The following is a 24,093-nucleotide window of genomic DNA, read 5'->3' on the forward strand; positions in this document are numbered from 1 at the left end:
TTATATTAACGTTTTGACATAAGACGCGTCAATTCTTCTGCATCCCGCGTCACGTGAACGCGCGTCAAAGTTAGTCACGAGTCACGTGATTGAATTCAAATTGCAGTTGATGACAATTCCATAGACACAGAATGTATAGATTGCGCGTACTCTATCTTAACCATAAACAACAAATTGTATAGTCGCGTAATGCATATGCACGGAAAAATCAATCATCATCAAATAGAAAAAAGATAGCAATGTCCTATATATTACACATTCGATTGGTAATTTCTTTATGCATATATATTATGTATCTATGCAAATTTGAATAGAAGTTTATCGTTTTTAACTGGAGTATAATCGTTTCCATGCTGACCATACATCTTACATTTTAAATTCCGAATTCAAACAGTATCGAAAGTATTGAATTTAATGGTGAGTGATCTCGATATTTGAATTAATCCGCGCAATTGCCTTTAACATCCCTCTCTCGATATTTGTAATCGACGTCAAACCAATCGTCGTTTCGCGTTTCGTCGATTTTTTCGCGCGGTGCATCCACTTCTCTAATATGCGCTCGGATATTTCCATAGTATTTACTGATAGTTCACTCGTTAGGAACATAAAGGAATGTCAAAAAGAAAAAGTATCGAAGAATCATCGCGATAGATTAATCGAGATCAATGATCTCGCAATGATGTTGCTCGCGTCGCTATTCAGATATTTCGCGCCGCACGCGTCACGCGTAACAATGGCCCGCGAGGGCCGGACATATACATGTGTGCCTTTCCTTTTAATATTCGAAGAGTTCCAGCACGTTAATTAATCTGCTCAATTGTGAGTAATCGATATCGCCCGCGGAATAGCGGCGGTTAGAAATTGTCGCATAATTCAACGAGCGATCGCGTTTTAATCGTACTCGCGAGTGCCGTGAAAAATGGCGCGAATGCATCGAGGAACTTCGGGGAACATCATTGCAACAGATTAATCGAGCGAGAGGAATGTTGTTCATCTACGCGTCGATTTCAAGATAAGTTTTTGAATTTATTCTTCTTATAAAATATAGAATTATTTTAATATTGGTGGGCAAAAATATTCTTTATTGCCGATACGTAAATAATAAATATATGTTTTTAAATATTTTTTTTTATTTAAAATATTTTTTTTCTGGTAATCGGCAATAAATAAAACGTGTGTTGAATAGTAATATTTATGAGATTACTTAAAGTCGTTTTGTTAACATTTCTACACATCAGAGTATATGTAATTGATTAATACGAGAAGCTTTCCCTTCGGAAGGAACAAGTAGGTACTTTAACTTACGGTACACTTGTGAGGTTTTTCTCCCGTGTGTCTTCTCATATGCACGACCAACATGTACTGAGCCTTGAAGGGTTTTTCCTCCCTCGAGCATTCCTCCCAACCGCAAACAAAGCTCTTCTTGTTGGCATGTATGTGATCGTTGTTGATATGTTTCACGAGATCGTCCTGGTTTAAAGAAAGATGGACATGAATTAATACGAATAAGAATGAGCAACATCTCTTAAAAGATATCATAGATAATGGTGATATTGTTACGCCGTTGATTTTCCAAATAATTTAAAAATGAGATATTTCAATTTTTTCTATCTAACAATAAGATTAATATTGTTTATTAAATCATTCTTTATTAAAAAACAAGTTGCCCATTTGTATTTATTTTATTACATTAAAAAAAAAGTTCTTCGAAAAAAAAATAATTATAATATAAAGAGATTATAATTATTCGTGTTATTCTTGATGCTTATTAATGTAGAGATAAAACATTAATAAATATTAATTGATAAAAGATTAGACAATAATAAATTAATAAATAGATTATTTCTGCGTGTCACCTGTGTGGGAAACTCGAGACCGCAGTCTCGCCAATGACAATTCGTCTCGATAAAGTCACCAGGTTCGTCTCTGAGATCTTCGCTTGGACTTAAACCTTGAGGGTGGGTCGGTGGGGCGGTGGTGGTGGTCGCGTTAGTGGTAGTTGTCGCTGGTTCCCTTTTGACTTTGGTGGTCCGCCTTGACGAGGTGTCGGCTTCGGCTGTCACCGAGCGAGTCGATGATTCCGACGCTTTCCTACACGACTCTACACTCTGCGCATGTAAAAAAGAAGTGTTAAATAAGGATCATTCTCTATCTTCTATCATAAATATTTGGAATGTAATACTTGTAATTCTGGAGCTCTCATTGTTATTATCGAAATGTAATGCAGTGTTTTGATGAAAAAATGAATTTAAAATGAATTTATAAATTTCGATCATTTATAAATAATTATATCGATTTATCGTAAATGAAACAAATCACGTCGCATGACTACTAATTAACACGCATTTATAAACCGTCACAAATCCTTCGTATTGCTTCTCTCTCTCTCTCTCTGCTTCTCTCTCTTTCAATCTTATTACTCTGATATAGATGTAACTACAAATACCTGATCGTACGCATGCAGGTTTCTCCACCTCTGCGCTCTACATTGATGCGTCGCCCATTTACCAGCGATACAGGTTGACAGGCGATAAGTATTCAAGTATTGGCTAAGCCATTCGAAAGCGGAACGATGGAAATCGAAATAGAAATGCAAAATCATATTTCTAGTTTTATCACATTTAACTTTCTTAAGAATGATTAATTTTTTTCATTCAAGAGTTATCACAATTAGTTTTGCCAATAACTATTAATAATGAAAGAGTAAAAATACCGTAATAAGTTTTCTGCTTGCAGCGCGACATATTTCCGGCCAAAAAAGCAACGGATAACATACAAGCCGTTGATATTACAAGAAATAATTTTTTTTCAACATAGTTCTTTGATATCTCACGATGATAATTTGGTTTTGCTTGTCGAAAAACTTTGAGACTGTATCCATCCTTCCATCGTTGTTAATAGGCAATCAAAAACCGGATATAAACATATGATTTATTTAATCTTATCGTATATCGCTCGGTCTTCCATAAAGTAAATACGAATGGAGAATTCTTCTTCGTATACCGTGCGCTGCTAAGAAGCACGAGCGCGACGACAAGAAGAGAACACGACCACAGAGAAGAGAATGCAAGTCGATGCAAATCATGCCGGTAAACTTTACAGTGTGCGGACGCACGAGCGCGGGGGATAGAAAATGAAAACGCCGCGCTACGTCAGCGTGCGCGCGGATGCAAATAAATCAGTACGGGCGCCGTTGCGACGATGGCGGTAAAGAGAGAAGAAAGACAAAGACGAGGAAGACGATGTTCGGAGTAAAAGAAGGAGGTAGGGATCGGCGGGAGGAAAAATAAAAGCGCGTGGGAGGGGAGGGGGACGGGGGTGGAATCGAGCGAAATAATATGTGCGCGAGATTGCTTGTAACCCGAGGACCCTCTCGCGAGAGTAACCCAATCTTTTTCTCCGTCTTCCTCTCTCTCTCTCTCTCTCTTTTCTTTTTCTCTCATCTGTCTCAGTTGCTCCGCTTTGTCGCTGTCGTGGTTAACGAAGGCGAGCGAAAGAGACAACGAAAGGAGAATGATTATTTATTCCCAATGAATATCGATGACGGGCCACCGAGTGTATATATCGTGCCTCGCAATAACGGCTCGAATGGCACTCTCGGTCCAGCGTATCGCGCTCTCCTTACCCTTGCGTATTCAACGTCTGCCGCGAGCGCGACGATATACATTCGCCGCATCTCGAGATAATCAATCGGGCAAAGTCACGGCCGAAACGTAAGGACTTAATTGCACCCGCTAACACAACGGTTACTCATTCTCCTTCGCTTACCTCGCTCTTCGGGGGCACCCCCCCGACGGCTCCGTGCGAGCTCAGCGTCGCCGATGACGTGGAATGAGGCGGCACACCGGGATACAATTGCGAATGGGGGGACAGTCCATGGGCGTGAGGGTGAGAATGGGGATGCGGCGGTGGTGGCGGCGGGGGTGCAGGCGGCTGCAGGGGATGCGCGTGAGGTAAGAGCGCCGCCGCGGCCGCGCTCCTCAAAAGGTGAGCCTGTAGCTGTTGCAGATGAGGCGTCATACCGGGATGCATGCCCAATGCCGGGCTCATGGCTGCGATATAACACAAGTTCATTAATTATTGATATGTGTAAGAGAGTATAATAATTTACTGTGTAAATATATATCTTTTTTCATTTAGTTATTTATCGTGATATTTATCTTACAATTATATTATAACGTCCGAAATATAATTTTACAGCAGTAATAAAGTCAAGACGAAAATATTCATTTCTGAGGAATAGTTAGATAATACGTATAAATATACAGTGATTGATAAATATCGAATGCTCGAATGCTTTATATAATCGATCTTGAATATGGCAACAATACGAGAATAATTGATAAACATCGAAATCGGACTGCATGTCCGTTCTCTTGACAGTCCGAGCACGACACGCCGGACTTCCGGACGTAGACTAAGCTTGCATTTCAATCACGAGCCTCTGGTAGCTATTACAAAACCATCAAGTAACCGCGAAGAAACTATTATACTATGCATACATATGATAATGCATCAAATAAGCTCGTTTCTTACAATTAGATGAATCCGTCCACGCTCGCGAAAATGTAACTGTATAAAAATTCTTTATTAAATATATTCATCTTAATAATATTTATTATTATTGTTACTATTATTATAATCGTTATAATTGTCATATTTGAATTAAAAATAAAATTATAAATAATCGACGAATTTTGGCAAGTATAATTTTCACACGTGGTGCAAATTAGAGAGTGTAACTTGGACGAAAGTAAAATGAATAGGAGAGGATGACAAGAATGCGTAGTTCACAATAGCATTCAACACAACGAAGGCAAATTTAACGAGCGACTACATCCTGCGGTTATTCAACGATGCAACGCCGACAAACAACTAGCGTATCACGCCGCCTGAATTTTAATTCGTTAATTACTTCATTTAATCACAAATTACCGGGCATTCTTAACTCGCGAGCAAAAAGACCTCCGCCTATATAATGATTTCATGTCCACCGGTGCCTTGAACTCGTTGTTTATCGCCTTCGATCGCTCTTAAAGAACCAGATCACTAGAGCGATTTATCATAAACAACTTTACTTATTATATTTCATCGTCACATCTGAATATTTAATACTTGTGTCGAATTAGCTTTGTCTCCTTTAAGAGATTTCGTCACAAAGTTCGTAAATATTTAAACATTTATAATTTTTATTCTTAATCCAAATGTTTATGAAATGTGTGTGATATAGCGATTATAATAATAATAATAATAGCAAATATCATTAATATATAAATTTTTATGAAATTACATTTGAAATATATAAGAGACGAGTTTATTTGCGAACAAACTTAGTTTTCTTCGTCATAAGAATTTTATAAAAAATAAAATTGTTTGAGGAGCTGTATCATATTTTTTAGAGTTAAAGTGAGATAAAAAGTGAGTAATTCGATCTATTCTTTAAAAATTACTTACCGGCAGAGAGATGTCCGTAACTTCCACTCGCGCTGCTACTTCGTGAACCGTTCACGATGGATGCTAAGCTGTTTGGACTAAATCGAATCATGCTGTCGATGTCGAATCTGTCCGAATACGGTGAACTGCTCAGCGCTCTTTTCCGACTTGCTCTGATTGCCGAGGCTCTCGGACTTCCTAGTCTCGATGATGCTGAAATTAATTATCAAAGTGAATTTAAACACACGCTTGTGGATGCAAACATAAGATGCAAATGAGAAAAGTTTAAACTTAAAATCTCTAATTATTTTTTTCAGTATCGCTCCATCGCTATTTCTGTCAAGACTTGAGACGATTTACAAAATTTACAATTAAAAATTATCACTATCAAATGCTAATATAGTTTTTCTCTCGGAACATGCATTTTTAGCACTTATCGCTGAGGTGGTAATCACAGGTACGTAGAAAAAAGTCGAACGGAAAGTGAAGAAGATCCAGGAACGTTGGGCGCAGTAAGAGAGAAAAAGAGAGAGTCGAGGAAACCAGGGAGAGGGAGCTGATCTTGCGGCTTGAACGTTTTAGCGGCGATTTGCCTGCGACCGCAGCACAACGATGTAATATACAAACCACTTTCTTAAGAGCGCGGTGGCGGCTCGCTTGTACGTACCATCATTGGTTACATGGTGGCGGTTATACGCTCTCTCTCTCTCTCTCTCTCTCTCTTTCTCTTTCCGTCAGATTTCTTGCATTACCTTTGCAGGCATACCCACGGGATTAAGCCGCGAGTACTCTCCACCTCGCTTTCGTACTCCTTTTTCTTCCGTCTTATACCTGTTTTCGTCTTTCTTTCTCATTTCTTCTCCTCCCCGCATCCTATCTGAGGAGCAACGCGATACACAGAAGACGAGCACGAAGAGCGAAGTTACCCTTCTTCTCAATTTCCACTTGGTTGATCGCTCGTTTGCGCACACAACGGGTATAGAGTTACTCGCAGTTGGGTAGAACTCGGCTCTTCTTTTTTTTGCGAAGCCCACTGTTGGGTCGCGACCCGCCCGACCCGCACCAACGGTCTTCTCCTCTTTGTCTCCCCCTCGTCGGTTATTAATTCGGCCACTGATCAGATTTACACTGGGTCGACGCGACGGCAACGGGCTCGATTGCCATGCGGTTTTTCCGCACGATCTGAGACGATCGCGTGTTCAATGAGCGATTTATCGCCCGTTTGCTCTCTCACGGTCATTTCTTATATTTAAAAAAAACTTTGCAATTATATCGTCATTTTTTCATTAATTAAAATTGAACGATGATTAAAGAGAAGGTTTATCGAACGATCAGGATTCTTGCTCTTCGTCTCTATGGGAATCGGATTCATCTCATCCGTCAGGACAAAAGCTCTCTCAACGCGCATCGTGTCCAACAATTCTCGCCGACTTTAATGAATATGCGAACGAAACCCTCGTACGTTCTTCTTACCCCGCTCGTCTTTATCGTGCTTTCGTTTCCTCGCAAGATGCAGGACCTCAATAAGTCCCAGGCTCTTCTCTTCGCTTCCTCGCGCGTGCAGGTCGAACATGGGATTGAGACATGTAAATTGGTACAATCGTCCACTCCGATCGGCGCGACTCCTCCCATATACGGAGGATGTCACGGCGTTATATAGCGCTTTTCAAACGGCGCTTACCGTAGCTAAAGTATTTTAATTCGAGGATCAAGCGTTTCAATTTGAACCGTTCCATGATGGCTTGGCTGGTCAGACTTGTTCTTGTTATCAATCTCGTTATCATTCTCGCAGAAGAACGGCGAGATTTGAGTGTTCAATGTTTCAAGTGTGTCAATGATTTCGACGTTATTATAATTCAATAAAAAATTTATCGAGCGTTCGATATTCCGCGATATTGTGATTGTTCAGATACGCGCAATCAAACGCGAAAATTTTGCACAGCGAAGAGATGGAGCGAGGAAGAGGAGAAGATGATGAAGAGGGCGGGAAGACGAAATGTGAGACAACCTGTAGGGTAGGCGCTAAGGTGTTAATGAGGTCGTGTCGCTCCGAGTCGATTCAATTATGCGGCGGTGGCGGCTAACGAGGCCCCGTTTACCCTTTCGATCGTCGTCTTTTAGCCTCTCGGCCGCTTAACCAGTCGATCTCCTACCTGCCGGTAGTGCCACTACATACACGGCTAGCCGCGGCACACATAACTCAAGTCGCACGTTAGAGAAATGCGTGAACCGTATATATTAAAGAAAGACACATATATTAAAAGCATATCTTACCATCGATAGAGAACGGGAATTCGGACGAAGCGAGAGTGCTAGCAGGGCCTGTCGCGTGTAACAGATATTCGGGCCCCAAACCACCCAGTCCTGGAAATATATAAAAAAATTATTATTCGTGTAAAATCCTGGCGAATGAACATCATATTAATTTGCTCGAGAGGGAAGTAAAGCGCGTCATTACCAAACCGGTAGATCACGCGCCATGGATCGAATTCAAAGACACTTTTGTACGCTAGAAGAGAGACTTCCGGCGGAAATGCGGGCCCCTTTTACGGGATCCAACGTCGTTCATAGAGAAAGAGAAGAGAAGGGGGGAGGGAGGGGGGAGGGGAAATGTAACGGAGATAGGTCGTATGGTCTACTTCTATTCGTATATCCGGATAATTACCGTGTAACGAGGCGTTGGGACTGTGCGTGGAGGCTTGGAGCTGGTGGTAAAGATGGTCCATGTAGTTGATCCGGTATGCGGGATGAAGAGCCGTATGTTCCGAAAGGGGATGACTTCTGCGTAGAAAATCACCGCCGGAAGTCCCGTTGCCGGCAGAACCACCTCCTCCACCCCCGCCAGCGTTACCGTTGCCAGCTCCGTTGCCGTTACCGGATGTTCCGATCGCGGTGCTGCCGGACAATCTGAAAAAAAAAAACACGTAAAAATCGTTAAATTCGAGGACACATTCAGTCGCTACTTAATAATAAGAGATCAAAATTGTTCGCAGAAATTGTAAGAGAAAATAGATAAAATCGTCAATGGTAAAAGCCTTCCTGTATGAGAACGTAGATCTCATTAACAAAACGTATTTCTGGCGAGACGTTTATGATTTACAGCGACAAGGAAGGGGGGAAGAAAAACATTCTCGTTTGACGGATGAAATTACGACATGCTCCGTAGACGCGACAAATGGCGCGTGTCTCTCCGTCAAAGCTTCTATTCGCGTCGCTTCTTGACGCAGACAGGTGTCTTCCGTCAATGGCACGGTACTATGATCAAAGTATAACTTTGTTCGCGGGGGGATAGAATAATGCGTTTTTGTTTGTCCCGAACCCTACTGAACGTCACAATGCGCGCACTCGTTCACTTCGAGGAAAGGAACCGGAGTCCAGAAGAGAAACGAACCGCCATGAGAAAGAGAGACACGACGCGTCTCGTTTTGAGTGATGGCAATTCGCCACGCTCGAAACATCGAGAAACGATGCGTGTCTGGTGCCTTCAAAGATCCTCTCGACGTCCGGGTTCTTCCCCATCGGACTCCGTTGTTAACGGGAGTCTCGTGCGAGCAAAATTGTGTCTTTCAAGCGCCCGCTTAAGTCGCTTGTGTTAAACCTTACAACATTAAATCAACGCGCGCTTCAAACTTACGAACCAATGTACATTGTACGGCAACAGGTTCCTCACTTTTTAACGCTTTAAAAAAATATAAATTACTAAGAGATCCGCTTGTAAAGCGCGAATTAGACAAGCGTTATCGCGACGACCGAAGGTCGAGGCTACGACGAGAGAGTAAAATTTTCTTTGCTGATCGAATCATAGATGGAGAAAAAAGTACAATGTAAAAAAAATACAATATTATTGAGAGACAAATATACAAAGATTTAATTAACTGACAGAGTGATTTATACGATGTGCCGCGCGAATGACAAAGTAAATAATATCACGGATGGAACAGAAACAGAGGTACGATTGGCGCGTGTCGTAACGTTTTAAGGCAGATTACGATGTTTGAGTCGGTCGCTGTCTAAATATTGGCTCCGCGCTTCCACGAGTTTGCTGAGTAAAGACAACCGGGTCGACTGTTTGACTTTGCTCAGTGTCCACGGATTTTGATTACTGTCTGTTGGCTACCCGTTTACAGTGGTCGACCGTGTTAAAACATTTGTCGCGATACTCGTTGACAGGTCGATGGATCTCTCAATCCCGCATCGTTTCCGTTCTACTAAAGACGTTGAAAAATTATTTTATTTTATTTTAAATCAAGATACGTCAAAAATTACACATGGATAAATAACTATGATATTAATTAAAATTTATGTAAAACTATAAAATTCTATAAGATTCCTCTATCATTCGATTGCGAACAATCGTTTTCATTAGCAACATAATCATTTCTTCCCGCAGCGCAGCAAAAAGAGTATGGCAAAAATTAGGGCGCTTTGACAGGCTGCTTAGTAGCAGATCCCATAAAAAAGTCGACTGAGAGAGAATCGGGAGGAACTGGGGACACCATTACAATGAAAACATCGTCGACTCTGCCTCTGGATTTGGCACGCTCGTGTTCTTCGTTTTTTTTTTTCGCACCGGGAGAGAAATGGCCGAGAGAAAAAGACGGAGTTTGAGAACGTTCAATAGAGAAAAGGAGAAGGAAAATATGAAAGAGAGAAAGACAGAGAGGGAGAGCAAGCTGCGTCTATTTCCAATCCTGCTGACTGCCAGATGACTCGAGGTATGGTTCAGCCTCTGGTCGCTGTCCTTCCTTCCTTCCTTTTCTATTGCTTCCCTCCTTCTCCCACCGCTGCCTCTGCTTTAAGCGCCTGTCATACTTGCAAGTTTTTAAAACATCGGCGAAATATTATACAATTTCGATATTTCCTTGCCAATAAGAGAGAACTATGTATAAAAATTCTAGAATTAAATTATTTTTTGCAGAAAATGTATTTCTCGAATTCAAGTATCAATCATTTCATTATCAGTATATTTGCATTTTACAATTGCTTGAAAATATTCGAATCATTTCTTTGGATGATTTGATGCTTAAACGGTCCACACCCAGAGAATGAGTACGGTGCGAGAAAAGTTTTATTTTTTTTTCCTTCCTCTTCTCACATCTTGCAGTCTCTCTTGTCTTTTCATTCTTCTTCGTTCCTGTCTCTCTCCAATCTCCGAAATTCTCTGTCGCGCGCACGTCCGCGTCCTTCTTCCACGTCATAGCTTCCCGTCCCCGCCGAAACAGCCCTCACCCACCGACAGATAAAACTCGAGTCGTTAACTCGACACGCCGGAAACCGACGCATCTATCTTTATCTACGACCCGTCCGCCTCGGCAACTCAGAAGTCTTCTTGAAATTCTTACGGCCATCGCGCTCGTTTCTTCTCGGCGATGTTCGGCAATGTCGTATTTTTGATTAAAAAGTTTTTCAAAATATAGACTTCCAAGGCCATTTTTCGTTCATAATTTTTAGGCCGAAACGAGAGCCAAAAACATCATATTAATAGAAAATATAATTTATCGTGATTCAGTTAATTTCGCAATAAATTAATTTCTTCTCTTTCGTACTTTTTCATACAACGTTCATTTACATCAAATGGAAATTTATTGCTGAATTATCCACACAGCAAAAGTACTTTGAAACTTATAATAGTTAGAATTATCGAATACACAAGAATTTCTCTAGAAATTTTATCGGCGATATTTCGGCCATCGCCGGCAGACACGCGACGACGTCTCGGTTGTTTTAATCCCGTGTGGAAGAAGGAGGGGAGGGAGAAGAGGGAACGACGGAGTCGGGTGAAGAATTAAGGTTCGCAAGCTCATTAACGTGACTCGTGGTAATGAGGCGAGCTAAGCGGTGCCCGGGAACATCTGCCCGGTTTCCCTGCCGCTCCTCGCGCGACTCGAAAAAGAAAGACGAAGAGCACGACCGACGAAAAGAAGCTCGTGCAGAGGCCGAAACGGGGTAAAAGGATGCGGCTTAAGCACACGAGCCGAAAGCCGATCAGCGCGATGTGGAAAGGCGAGAGATTTGGCCGTTACCGGCCGACTTTATCCCTCTCTCTATACATCGATGTAAGATGATTCCTTATAACTTGCCGAACGAATAATCCCCGTGACTTGTCAAAATTGACGACGCCCCATAATGAGAGATCTGTATCAAATCTTTATAATCCTATGGAATCTCCGCTATTATAACTTGTATTATCGCGCGATCATATAAATGATACAATTATTTGTTATAAATTTTTTTAAGTGCAACGGCGGAAGAAGCTGAACATGCGCCATTTCTACGGAGGTTTCAACTTTGAATATTTATTGCTATGCCTTGCCGAAGGCAAGTAGTGTTGCGAGAATGATAAAGAGAGGGAAGGAAACCATATGGTGGATTTTGTACAGCAGCACAAATGAATGCTTCAAACGAACGCCGAAAAGAAAAGAGACGCGAAAGATAAAGAGATAAAACGATCGAAGGAAAGAGATGGCATACATATATATAGGGAATAATAATAATAATTTTTTTTTTTTACATATACTCGTTATTTATCTCTTTAACGAATTATTGCGACGACATTCGAAATCGATGCGATAAGCAACGGAACTAAACAATGCCATTCACGTTCGTCTTTCTCGTGGATCGCCACGGTAGCTCATATAATCCAGTCGTTGATGTCGTCGTAGCTTAGCTGTGCCGATCCCGAGGTGATTTTTCGCAACTCTGCACACTCTTCGCGGGTGATCTATGGTCGCGATTCTGGCCCCGCGCCAGGATCGCGCTTTCTCAGCCGAGAACGTCAACGACCAAGGCAAAACTTCTTAAGCTCGTACTACGAAAAGTCGTGAAACGAACGTCGTCGCGGACCTGGAGCTGGAATTATTTTCGATGGACACACAGATATAGTTCCATGCTGCCTGGCGCTTAGGGGGTTAAGTCGTATAATCTTATATTTAGCACGCGTCTCTCTCTCTCGGACCCTTCGAGTTACCCTTATGCGAGCTCAACGAGTCAAAGTAGATTTCTTGTGCAGCGTCATCGTTATATTGTCACTGTGAAAGGTTTCAAAGCCTCTTTTATTTGCAAAGTTGTTTTTATATAAATTATTAAAAACAAAAGTAACGACAATCACTAAACGTAATAGTTAAAACGACAAAGTTCGGAAAACACGTCACGTTAATAAGATTACTCACTTGGGGATGGAAGGATAGAAGCTTAGAGTTTTCCAAGTGAGTCTAGCACGCGGGAAAAACTCGACTGCGATGAGGTGGAGCCTCGTTAATCAAGGTATTTACACGCGAGATCGGTCGCCAAGCTATCGATATGCGAACCGTCGTCGCGAATCGATCGGAGCCGCGCCTTCGTTGCAAATCCGGCCTAACGGCGCTATACGTTCGCTCGTAGTGTTATTTATAGGCTATTCGAACGCTGCGTAGCGCGCGTCTCATGTACGTGCGTTTAATTCATTTAAGCCGTAGATTCGTCCTCGGATACTTCGTCGAGGACACAGGCCGTGGCTCATAAGTTATGCGCGAATTAGCGATCTCCGCTCTATTAGCAGGCTACTTTTTATTTTATTGTCAAATTTATGTCGTCGCGGACGATAAATATATGCCGCTCTATTTGACGCGTACATATTTTATCGCATTTGCGACAATAAAATTACTTATTTTATCACGCGATATCGAGGAATACAGAATCACAAAGAACGTTGTTATTTAAATGAAAATTAGGAATTGAATAAATTAAATAATAAAATAAAGGAATATTAATCTATATACATATGTAATACACGAACTGTCTCAGTTAAATTATCCAGATAATTATCTCCTTCTTACTCATACATTGAATTTCTCCACTCCAATGACGCGGTTAGCAAGTTTGTCGTCTTGATACATAGCCGAGCGACGTTAATGCGCTTTTTGTGTTTCCGCGAAAGAAATTTATCGCACCACCCGCTAGATTTATCGCGGCGAATCCTCGACCAGTCTCCACCTCTATATTCATCGCGATCGCGAGCCGACTCGACAAAAGTTCCTTAGGTGCTTGGAATTTATTCCATAGATAATGCGAATAATGCACTATCATATTAAAAATTACGCGCGTGTAAAGTCGTAAATAAAAATGAAATGAAAAATGTTATAGACTTTCTGTTCTAGAATCGTTCATTCTCTAACACATAATGTACGTATTCTCAGCGCTCGCGGTTTATCCGATAACAGAAAATTCCGACGCACGTGTAACTGATTCCTCTTTAATGAATGTTTGTGTTACCCTGTCGCTACGATACACCGAGACACGCGATTTACTAGCAGGATTCGACTTTATACAGGGATGCGTCTCTCTGTGCGTGAGACGCCTACTAAACTCCCGTCTTTCGGGTTCCGGTTGCAGCGTAGAAACTTCGCCGCCTCTTTGTCGCCTCTTCCTTTTTTTTTTTTTTCAGGTTTCGGTAAAATCGACATGCAAGACAGGCGGGGAACGTCGTCGTCGACCAGGCGCCGAGTAACGAAGTAATTTGTGCGCAAAAATGTTACGCGCTGCAACTTGAATTATTCATTGTTGTAACTCTTGTAGCGCGGGAGAACCGTTCTTTATCCCCGACCTACGAAATATAAACAGACAATGTTTTCCGGATAGAGTCGTGTCTTTTATCGACAATATTTCCACGTTTTTCTTTTTTATAAAGTATCGTGCTCATTTTTGGATATAAAATCCGACACAAAAATGCCCATATACAGTATACGTCTTGTTTGAATAGTTGCATAGAATAATTGCATAGATTCTCAATATTTACGTATGTATTTATTGATTAAAACATACCGAGTACAATGCGTGTTTACGATATAATGTTCTAGGAAAATACGAGAATACATAATAAACAATATAATACTTTGTGCACACACAGCGATACTCATATCAGACAGAAAAGATCGGCATCCAGAAGACCGCAGGTAAACGAATATGGTGGGTATGCATATGGAGGGCCGTGACTAATGACTCTATTGACGGGGAATCGAAGGACGTTTATCTCGACACGGAGAAAGTAACGTAGGATATACTCGTTCGATCCACGTGTTTCACGAGCGACGCTTCGAAAAATTCGTGTCTTTTCGAATAAAAAATCGAATTTTTTATACGTCACAAATGTTTAAAGGAAAATTTCTTTGCTGAAGATTCTAAGCTGTGCCTCGTATTCGCTCTTTCTCTTTCTTTCTTCTCTTCTTTCCCGCGCAGCAAGCTAGAAAAGAGCCACTGCGTTTTGTTACGCTTTTTAGGTAGAACGCCATAACACGCTCATGATTGCCTCGTACAATTACCTGCGAATCTGGCCGCCTCTCTCTTCATCTTCGCTGTCGGGACGTATATCCTACGCCTAATGTACAACATGGCGCGAACATGACACAAAACTGCGGATTCCCTTTTTTCATCGCGAAGCGATGCTTCGTTCCGTCCCCTTGAAATTACGCTCGCTCTCCAATCTCCGCTCGCAATGTGGGATAAATGATGGACCTGCGATATGCCACCGGCGATGTCGAAGACGAACGATTGCATAATTGCGTGACGCGGACATCTTATTTTCCGAATAAAATTCGGAAAAGCTTTTCATCGCGTTCACGATTGTTTGACGTTTCATGATGAATAAATATATGTTGTGTAAGAAAAGAATTTTGCTCTTTTAACTTTAACTCTATAAATTCTCTTTTCTACACACATATATATAAACAGCACAATAAAATAATGAGTTGTGAAAAAAAAAAAAAACATTTCACATTTCGAAGAACGCGACTTGCACGGATGCACTTTTAGAAACAACAAGTTTCCGAAAGCGAACATTTAATTCGTGCGGACGCTCGAGCGCGCGTTAAATACGTTTTCACGCGATCCCTTTAAATTCCTTATCCCCCCTCGATCACCCCCTCTGCGAAAAGACTCGCGCAAATGCCGTCTGTAATCGCGCGCGAAGCAAGGTCCAAAAGCGTGAGGCCTACAAGGTTCCCCCTTTTTTACCTCCTCACCCTCTCCACCACGCAAACTCCTTTGCGCGCTAATAAAATGCACTCCGCTCCGTTCATTCGCTTCTCGCAAAGCCCTCTTTACATTTACATGTGCCGGGCAGCGCTCGAAGCGCGCTACGTGGTCGTGAGGACATCGCGCTCATGAATTTATCCCGAGAGTCCACCACCACCACCACTATAACGTATCCGGGCGCGAAGAAGAGAAAAGGAACGAGAGGGGAAAAGAAACATGGTAAGACCGAAACGATCTCAGTGTCACTGGACCAGTTCCACACAAGAAGGGGAAGGGGGGAGGGGGAGGGGAACGATTAGAAATTCCCGAATTAACCGACGTCAAATTTTTAATTAAATTAACGACGTGCGTGTATAGCTCTAATACCGTTGACAACTGTAATTGAGTATTGCAAAATTCCTTGTTTGTTAAATAAAAAAAAAAAAAAAAAAATAAAAACTTAATCGAACTTTATCATTTGTATTATATTTCTCTATTATCTTGTAAATACATATCTTTTAAAATATATTCATAGAATCGGATTGTGATCGAAGTATCCTTACCCTCGATAAGGATACTTCGAAACCGAGGCGAATCAATTCCGAAATCGAAAACAGCCGGTCCGCCGTATCCGGAGTATGGACGAGGGGGAGGGGAGGGAGGGAGGGGGGGGTACGCGCGCTCTCCCGATGCTCTCGCGCGCGATACCGAGCGAATTGTAAATAGTGTGGCGCGCAAAGGAAGACTGGAAGGGAAGAGGGAAGAAAGGGGGATATCTCGTGGTACGCGAGCTACGCGTCGGTGGCGAGCGAAGACCGAGATGGGCTCAAGTGGGGTGCGGGGGAGGGAGGAAGGGAGCGAGCCTGGCCGATAGCGCTGAGAGAGGGACCGGGGAGATGAGAAGAAAGAGAAGAAAGAGGGGGGGGGGAGAGAGAGAGAGATAGAGTAGAATAAAAAAGAAGAAGAAGCAGGACACACAGGACTGCGAGGCCGCCGGCGCTGGGCCGCGCGTGTATCCGCCCACGTAATCTTGATTGTCGACACACCTCCACCTCTCTGCCGCTCTTCTCTACCACGAAAAACTTACCTACACAGGAGATGCGCGCGCGTATCACCTTTCCGATGTATTACGGTACATATACCGTGAGCGTGAGCCCTAAGCGCGGTCCGGATGCAACCTGCGCGATATAGGCGCGCCAGGGGCGTATCGAGGCCGCCCGGAAACTCCGCGTCGTAAAGTCGATCGCGTAATTGAATCGACGGAATATATATGTAATTGCCATCGGGACGAGAAACGCGCGCGACTCGGACACGACGTGTCTCAAGTCGGACGTGTATCAATATAATGTCAAATATTTTTATACGGTTCTTACGAATGGAATAATATATATATATATATATATATATCGTCACGCCGAATCGGATCGTCATTGACATGTGAAACTCATAAGAATATGAACGTTTCGTTAACGTAACGCATAGTGTGCATTCAGTTTTAATCGGAATGATTGCGCGCATCTCGCGTACGTAGATATGCACCTATGACACGATGAATAAAGCAAGCGCGCAGTTACGGGAAAATAGAATAGGATATATTTACGGTATATTCACGAGAGAGACGCTATCTCGTTATCATACCACGCGCCGCGGCCCGTTCGGAGAAGTCTACATTGCTGAGGGGGATTATTATCGTATTAAACGGCAGAGATAATTTGCACGGTAACAAACTGTTCTTCAAAGATAGGCTCGTATAGCAGGAATGATATAGCCGGGCACACGCCGATGAAAGGAGGTTTTGATTTCTCCGAGTCGATCTGGTTGTCAACATCGAACGCATTGCCTTCGACGATAAGCGATAATAATGATGATGGATTAATTAAATTCGCTGGCATCTCATTATAATTTTCAATTTTTCATCGCAAATGCTCGATTTTTTTTTTTTTACGACATGTACGTAAATCTATATAAGTATTCTATATCTTTATATTTCCTCAAACGCCGTGGCAAGATATCCGAGTATACATTTCACTTTGCCGTTCTCGTGTCAGACTTTTGTGCGGGTGACTTCCCCCCTCGCCACAGAATAGGAGCTTAGACAGGGAAACAAATGAGAGGCCGTGAATTATAATGACGCGGACAGCGGGAGGGGAGAGGATAAGAAATTGGATAAGAAAGTAAAGTGGGCGCTCGCAGCTGCATCTGTGTGAGAAAGCGCGAAAGGGAAAAAAGGAGAAGAGAGAGAGAGAGAGAGAGAGAGGGAGGGAGGGAGGGAGGGAGCTAAGGTGGAGGATTTATGAACGACCGAAACAGGCTGCGAACCCTAAGCCCTTCGCCTGCTTCTCCTCCTCCTCCGCGCTTTCGTTTCGTTTCTCCTTTCTTGTTCTTTTCTTTTCGCCTCTTTTCGTTTCGTATTCCGACCTTAGCGCGAATAGTATATACCTGTGGCCCGGTCTCGTCGGGTCGTGCTGAGTTTTGCGCACGCAAAAACACTGTTTCATCCTACCTCCCTCCGCTCTCTCTCTCTCTCTCTCTCTCCGCTCTCTACCCCTTTTACCGCTGCCTGTTTCTCTTTCAATTTTACATTGTCTCCATCGTGGTCGTGACAAGTCGTCGATTCGATTATGCTCCTCACTCCACAGTCTCGCTTGTTTTTGCCGCAGACTCTGCGGCTAACCACGATCACGTGCCAGGCTTGAAGTAAAAATCGATTTTTTACATGAAATTCTACAGATCTTCAAAGTAAAGTAGACCTTTTGGCATTTGAACTCTGCTATTCAAATTTTAACGCGAGACGCTTCATACTCGCTTCTCAATTTATTTCTGTACGTCAAATTCCGCGAAGACTATATGAGAACGCCAAGTCGAGCGGAAATACCGGTGGCGGAAATAGCGGATCATAATGCGGGGATTGAGACGGCAGTACGGTCTCTCTTAATTAACGCCGCGTTAACGTCGAAGCGGGCCAATCGAATCCCGGGATCTAAAATCAATTTAGATCCCCGATTCGCGATAGCTCCTCCGTGTGTACCTTCCCTCCCACGAAACTTTCCACGGGACCTTTCGGTGAAGACTAAAAGTACATTCACGGGGTACCGTGCCTTTCGCATCCACAATCTTCACGGAGAGAGAGAGAGAGAGAGAGAGAGAGAGAGAGAAAGAGAGAGAAACAAGAATGGAACGATGCAAAGAAGCGCAGTCAAGTTAATGTTGTTGTTGCTGCTCCCGTGGTAGTGGTAACGGTGGTGGTGGTGATAGTTGCGAGGATCCATGGGGGCCTCACGGTGCCCCGTGGTATAACGTGGGTAACTTAATATTCCGGGTAATAAATAAGAGAATGCGGCTCTGTCCGCCCCACAAAAAACTTCCCGCGGGCCAAAGAGCAGGACGCCCACGCTTCTCGTAGTACCCACAGTCCAAAGTGGCCCGTCCACCTTGCCTCTCCCCACCTTGCCCCTCCCCACCTTGCCCCGCGAGCAGAAACTTTGGGGGCCCGCTTTAACCTCTGTGGCCCCCACGCTTAACACCCGAACGTTATCCCGCCACGGCATCGCGTAATTAAGTTATTACGCTCGCGAGGCAACCGTGGCGCAGGGGCTCTCGCTCGTCTTACGATGGATGTACTGATCCCTCTCTCTCTCTCTCTCTCTCTCTCCATCTTTGTTTGTGGAAAATAAAATATATTACAATTAGAAAGATTCCTCGCGAATAATAGAAATTATTGAGCGATGCACAAAAAGTGAAGTACGCGATATGTATTATGTGTTATTTAGCAATAATCTCTTTTGACATTTGTTTAATACGTTAAAAATATTAGTTCAAAATTCATTGATCTCTTGATCGGTTGATTTTGTAGTAATATATTTCGTGTTAAACTGCTTAATAACTAGATAACGTCTAATATTAAATGAATCTGTAAATCTTTAACGATATATGAGTGCAACAATTATTATTAGTTTGAGAAAAGTCTCGCTGTTCCTTGCAAGCATGTCATTCTCAGCTGTCATTGATCGTTCCTCACTTATCTCTCCTTCGTTATCGTGAAAACGTAATTTACTTGGATAGAGCAGATGTTTGAGAATGCGTTCAAAGAAGATCATCGTCTTGACACGAAGTATAGCGTGTGCACGAGCTTGACCGTTAAAAATCGACCTTTATAACTTTCCCTTGGGCAAACGCTTAACTGTCATTATCCACTTGTATTCATTTCACCCTGTTCACCGGTGCATATGTTGGGTTAAGACAGGTGATTCAATCTATTTGCAAAATAATCATGCACTCTTTAACAATGTTATTTAATAAAGGACAAACCTTACCAATGAGAAAATATAAATTTATGGATTATCACGCATACATGAGCGTGTTTATTTTTAATTATCAATTCGAGCGAGAAAAGTTGACAGTACTTTCTTTATAATCTCAATCTATATTATATTATATATAATTAGAATTTTGCGATAATTTAAACATCCATAGATAATTATTCATTATTGTATGCGAAATTAAACTGGTCAAATTATTTATTACGTATCGTTTGACTATAATTGCTTTTTTTTATTACGAAGATTTAATCAGCTGAAGCAGGTGTTTTGAAACACGTAAGGAAACTAGCTGAGCTATTCTTGAGTATACGAAAGCAGAGATTACAAATGAAATATGACCATCGTAAAATTTCAAACAAGTTTGCGCTAATGCCTCGATGACAATTAGCCGAGGTTCGAACTTTTTCAATGTCAACAGTTTCGAAAGCAGATAAGATTGAATCGAGTTAAGCTGCGTTAGCGACATAAACTCGTATGATTAAAATAAAAAAAAAACTTTAACAGAAAAAATGATACATTTTGATGAAAATAAGTATAAATATGTATTTCACATTCTTCTGTTTTTGTAAAGGCATAAGAAGCATAACTACATTATTTTTTCGATGACGTTTTAGCTGAAACTTGTATCTACTAATTTATTTCCGCTGTGCCACATTATTGTATCTACAAGGAATTTTTCTCAATGAATATACATCTAAAATCGTGCTTATAACAACATGCCGTTTCGACACAATTCGCAATTCGCTTCGAGCCTGTTCGTCATTAAGCCGATTCAAGCTATAGAGATGTGAGAAAGTTGACGAGCGCGCAGGAGGATGAAGAGAAGAAGAGAAGAAGAGACTGCAAAAGGTGGAAAGAACGAGAAGGAAAGACAGGAATGCCGGTGCATGAAGCCGAGTCTCTTGCCTCTTAGACAACGTTGCCTCGAAATCGCGTCTCTATCAGGCATCATAAATAATTCTCGTCCCTGTTTTCATACACATGTATACGTACATCGTACACACACACACACACACACACACACACACACACACACACACACACATATATATATATATTTATATATATATTCTATAGAAGTATATGTTTATCGCTTCTCCTTCTTTCCATCTTCTTCTTCCTCGTAGAACCCTCACAACGTTTTTCGGCTACGAGGCGAACACCTTGAACACGATAGGATGTCTGTGGACCGGTTGGACTAGGAAGGTCTATGTGTGCGTTGGGCCCTTTAAAAGAGATAGCACTCGAGAGATGGGAAAAAAGAACAGGTGAAACCTGCCGAGGGTCTCTCGGCCTGGTCGATCGAGACTCCATCGAAGTCGACTTCGAATCTTAATTCTGTACGTTACGCTACAGTATTTCGATACTTTTTTAAAGCAATTGCGAGACACATTCAATTCCTTGAGTGAAAATCCAATATGCAATTATCACAAGTAAATTAATAATCCAATACGCGCGCTGAGAAAAAAAGAAATTAAGCGTATACAATCCGTTAATGTCTAATGTCTATGCTAAATGAGAAATATTATCTCTGCAGATAGAAACTGAAAATTGATTTTCGCGAGCGATCTTATAGCAGTGCGCGTACACGCGTCGCAAGAAGCGCGTCCCTCGTTAGTGCCACTAATTACGAACTGGCCGGGACTCTCTTTCGCTCCGCCGCCGGTCTTCTCTTAATGAGTGCCCCAGTAAAGATCGGAAAAAAAAAAGAGGGAAAGAACTGCAATGCCAGGAATATAGACTCGGAAAGCGAGAGAGCGCCCTTGACGTAACGAGCGAAACACGCACACGGTGAAAAGGGGAGGGTGAGGAGGGAGGGAAGGAAAAGGGTCGACAGAGCGCGCAGAGAAGGGGGCACGGTGGTACGTTTAAGCCTTAATTACCGATGAAGCGCGTGGCGGAGATTACGAAATTCCCGACTCGAGTAATTACGGTGATGCGCCGCGGGTAGCGATCGATGCGTAATCAGTGGCGCGAGTCTTAAAAGACGAGAGACGCATGCCACTATCGTGCCCCTTCCTCCTCCTCCTCCTCCTCCTCCTCCTCCTTCTCTTCCCCCCGTCTTCGTGTCGGAGATTCCCAGATTTCACTTAACCGAGAACTTACGATCGGCCGATGGGATCGCCGACGACGAATTATACCGCGGTTACCCGCCATCATGCTATCCGCACCTCGTAATTAAATCATTTGACGCGGGTAAAATAAATCCGAGGCTCGCGCACGCACTTTTTTCATCGTTAATTGATTCGTTCGTGCAACGCGCACGGAAAACGCGAAGCTTAATTAGCGAATGTCGAATCGGGAAACGACAGTCGCCGACAACGAGTTCGTGCGTGTGCGTATCGGTATTTCCCTTATCGGAATTTCAATTAAATCCCCGATTGACGCAATTGGTTAAAGAGACTCGGACAATCGATCATACTGGTAGCTGTTAAAGTCGCACTTTCTAACGAGCCGTATCTCAGAAACAAAGTCGTCTTCGCGAAAACAACGTCATTTTAATTGCGAAAGTCATCAAGCGCATTAAATAAATAAAAATAATTATATTAATAAATACACGCACACAAAATGTAATTTTGTATTATAACGGGGGAGAGCAAATTACCATGTTTCTGTTTCTTAATATTTATTAAAATATTAATAATAAGATAATAAAAATAAAAATTTCACGTGAACATACTAGTTGTCAGTATTTCTGGACTTTGTAAAAAAAAATGTTTCGTTAGATTTTGATGAAAAAGCCGCATATTTTTGTTATGTAATTAGTAAAAACATATCGCTATTCTCTGTGGAATGTTATCAAGTGGTAGTTACCGAGTTCAGGCACATGCGATCGAGAGAGAGAGAGAGAGAGAGAAAAAAAAAGACAAAGGAATCGGATGTTGAACGCATTCGAAACCGACCGTCAATCGCCGTCTTCCTATTGGAGGCATGTTCGCGATTCCAGGCGAGCTTCACCCTGGAAACGAAGTCACCCAGGCGGAGGTCTTTATTCGAATCGCAAAGGCGAATCACGTCCGCGCCGAGGAGCGACATCGTCTCGTAACAAATATGTATCTCCCTTGGTTAGACCCTGACGTATTCTCCGTATATCCTGTACCACGCGTGGAGACGGGTCTACCTGCGGCTACTAACACGAGCGTGGCTAACTAACTAGCGCGTACAACGTTCCTCCGATCTACCCACCGACCGCGTTCCTGCCTTCGTGTTCCGGTAGTAACAATCACGATCCGATCTCCACGCAATCAACGTTGCTATCTTTGCGGAGATTTATGCTTTTACGAGGGAGATTATCATTTTTCTTTTTTTTTTTTTTCTTAAATGAAAAATTCATGTGAGATTTCCCATTTTGTTATCATTTTCTGCGGAACAGAGTGCTGGAAAAAATAAATAACGCGAATCTTTGTTGAGAAAATAATTTATATATTTTTCTCAATATTTCGCCCAAACATTGTGAATTCGTTTCGGGCATTCGCAGCTTTAGTTAGAATAGACTAGGTTCGAATCTGACTCGAAGCCTTCCCTACGACGAGGAAAGAACTGGACCCCGTAACAAAGAGATGTCTGCTCCGACGACCGGATCCTCCGGTGCGGGTGTGCGCATGCGTTCGTCCTCGTGATTGCATTCGTGTTACTTCGGGCATCCTCGTGTCCGAGTATTCGTCCCAAGGAGTCTTTGAGAGGGACCAGGATGACGCGTCTGTGTGATGTTCACAGGCCCTAAGGAAGAATTGGCCAACATAGATGTGGTAGAGGATGCTAATTACTTTTCAACTAGAGTCAAGATGAAAATGAAAACTATTTCGCTCTTCGGTTCAGTTTTAAGCTATTGAAGATGGCTTAAAACCAAGATTGTAGAAATCTTGCTCCTTTATAAGTTACTATAAGTTGTACGAGGAATAAAATATCATAATGTTATGTCACTTGAGTTTCAAGTAGATCGATGATTGTAGAAATATTTTAAGAGGAAGGAAGCATGTGCAGTGAGAGAGAGATAGATGAGAGATAGAACTGAGGACGATAACGAGGCCCGGCAGTGGAACCTATGCATTTTAAGCGCTCCTACTTACTCAGAAGCCGTCTTTAATTCATGCCACCGAACCTTTTTTTTTTTCAATCGTAGCCCTTCGTGGAAGGCCTGCCGAACTCGGTAGCCTGGATAGGACACCGCGTGATATCTATTATAGCACAGAAGTCAGCGACAAAAAATTGTAACCTTGCCGTCTCGACGGCATTTTTCTTTTCCTGTTCATTCCTGAGTGTGTTATTGTGTACCCTGTCTCTTCTTTCTAACGTTTTTATCAGGGAATGCGCGCGCGTTTAGAAAGCTTCGTGTATACGATGATAAAAATTC

General features: G+C 42.4%; 1 protein-coding gene across 2 annotated transcripts in view; it reads right to left on the reverse strand.

Moving 5' to 3' along the window:
* LOC126859220 (transcriptional activator cubitus interruptus-like) overlaps positions 1-24,093 on the reverse strand; it is a 77,780-nt gene that overhangs the window by 5,073 nt on the left and 48,614 nt on the right. For both annotated transcript variants that reach the window (XM_050610257.1, XM_050610258.1), the window contains exons 2-7: positions 8,099-8,340; positions 7,708-7,797; positions 5,455-5,646; positions 3,769-4,052; positions 1,857-2,108; positions 1,306-1,470 (exon numbers count right to left, since the gene is read on the reverse strand). In XM_050610257.1, the coding sequence (XP_050466214.1) occupies positions 1,306-1,470; positions 1,857-2,108; positions 3,769-4,052; positions 5,455-5,646; positions 7,708-7,797; positions 8,099-8,340 (1,225 nt within the window). The remainder of the gene's footprint in view (positions 1-1,305; positions 1,471-1,856; positions 2,109-3,768; positions 4,053-5,454; positions 5,647-7,707; positions 7,798-8,098; positions 8,341-24,093) is intronic.

Source organism: Cataglyphis hispanica, chromosome 3 (assembly GCF_021464435.1).
Source record: "Cataglyphis hispanica isolate Lineage 1 chromosome 3, ULB_Chis1_1.0, whole genome shotgun sequence".
In the NCBI taxonomy this organism is placed as follows: Eukaryota; Metazoa; Arthropoda; class Insecta; order Hymenoptera; family Formicidae; genus Cataglyphis; species Cataglyphis hispanica.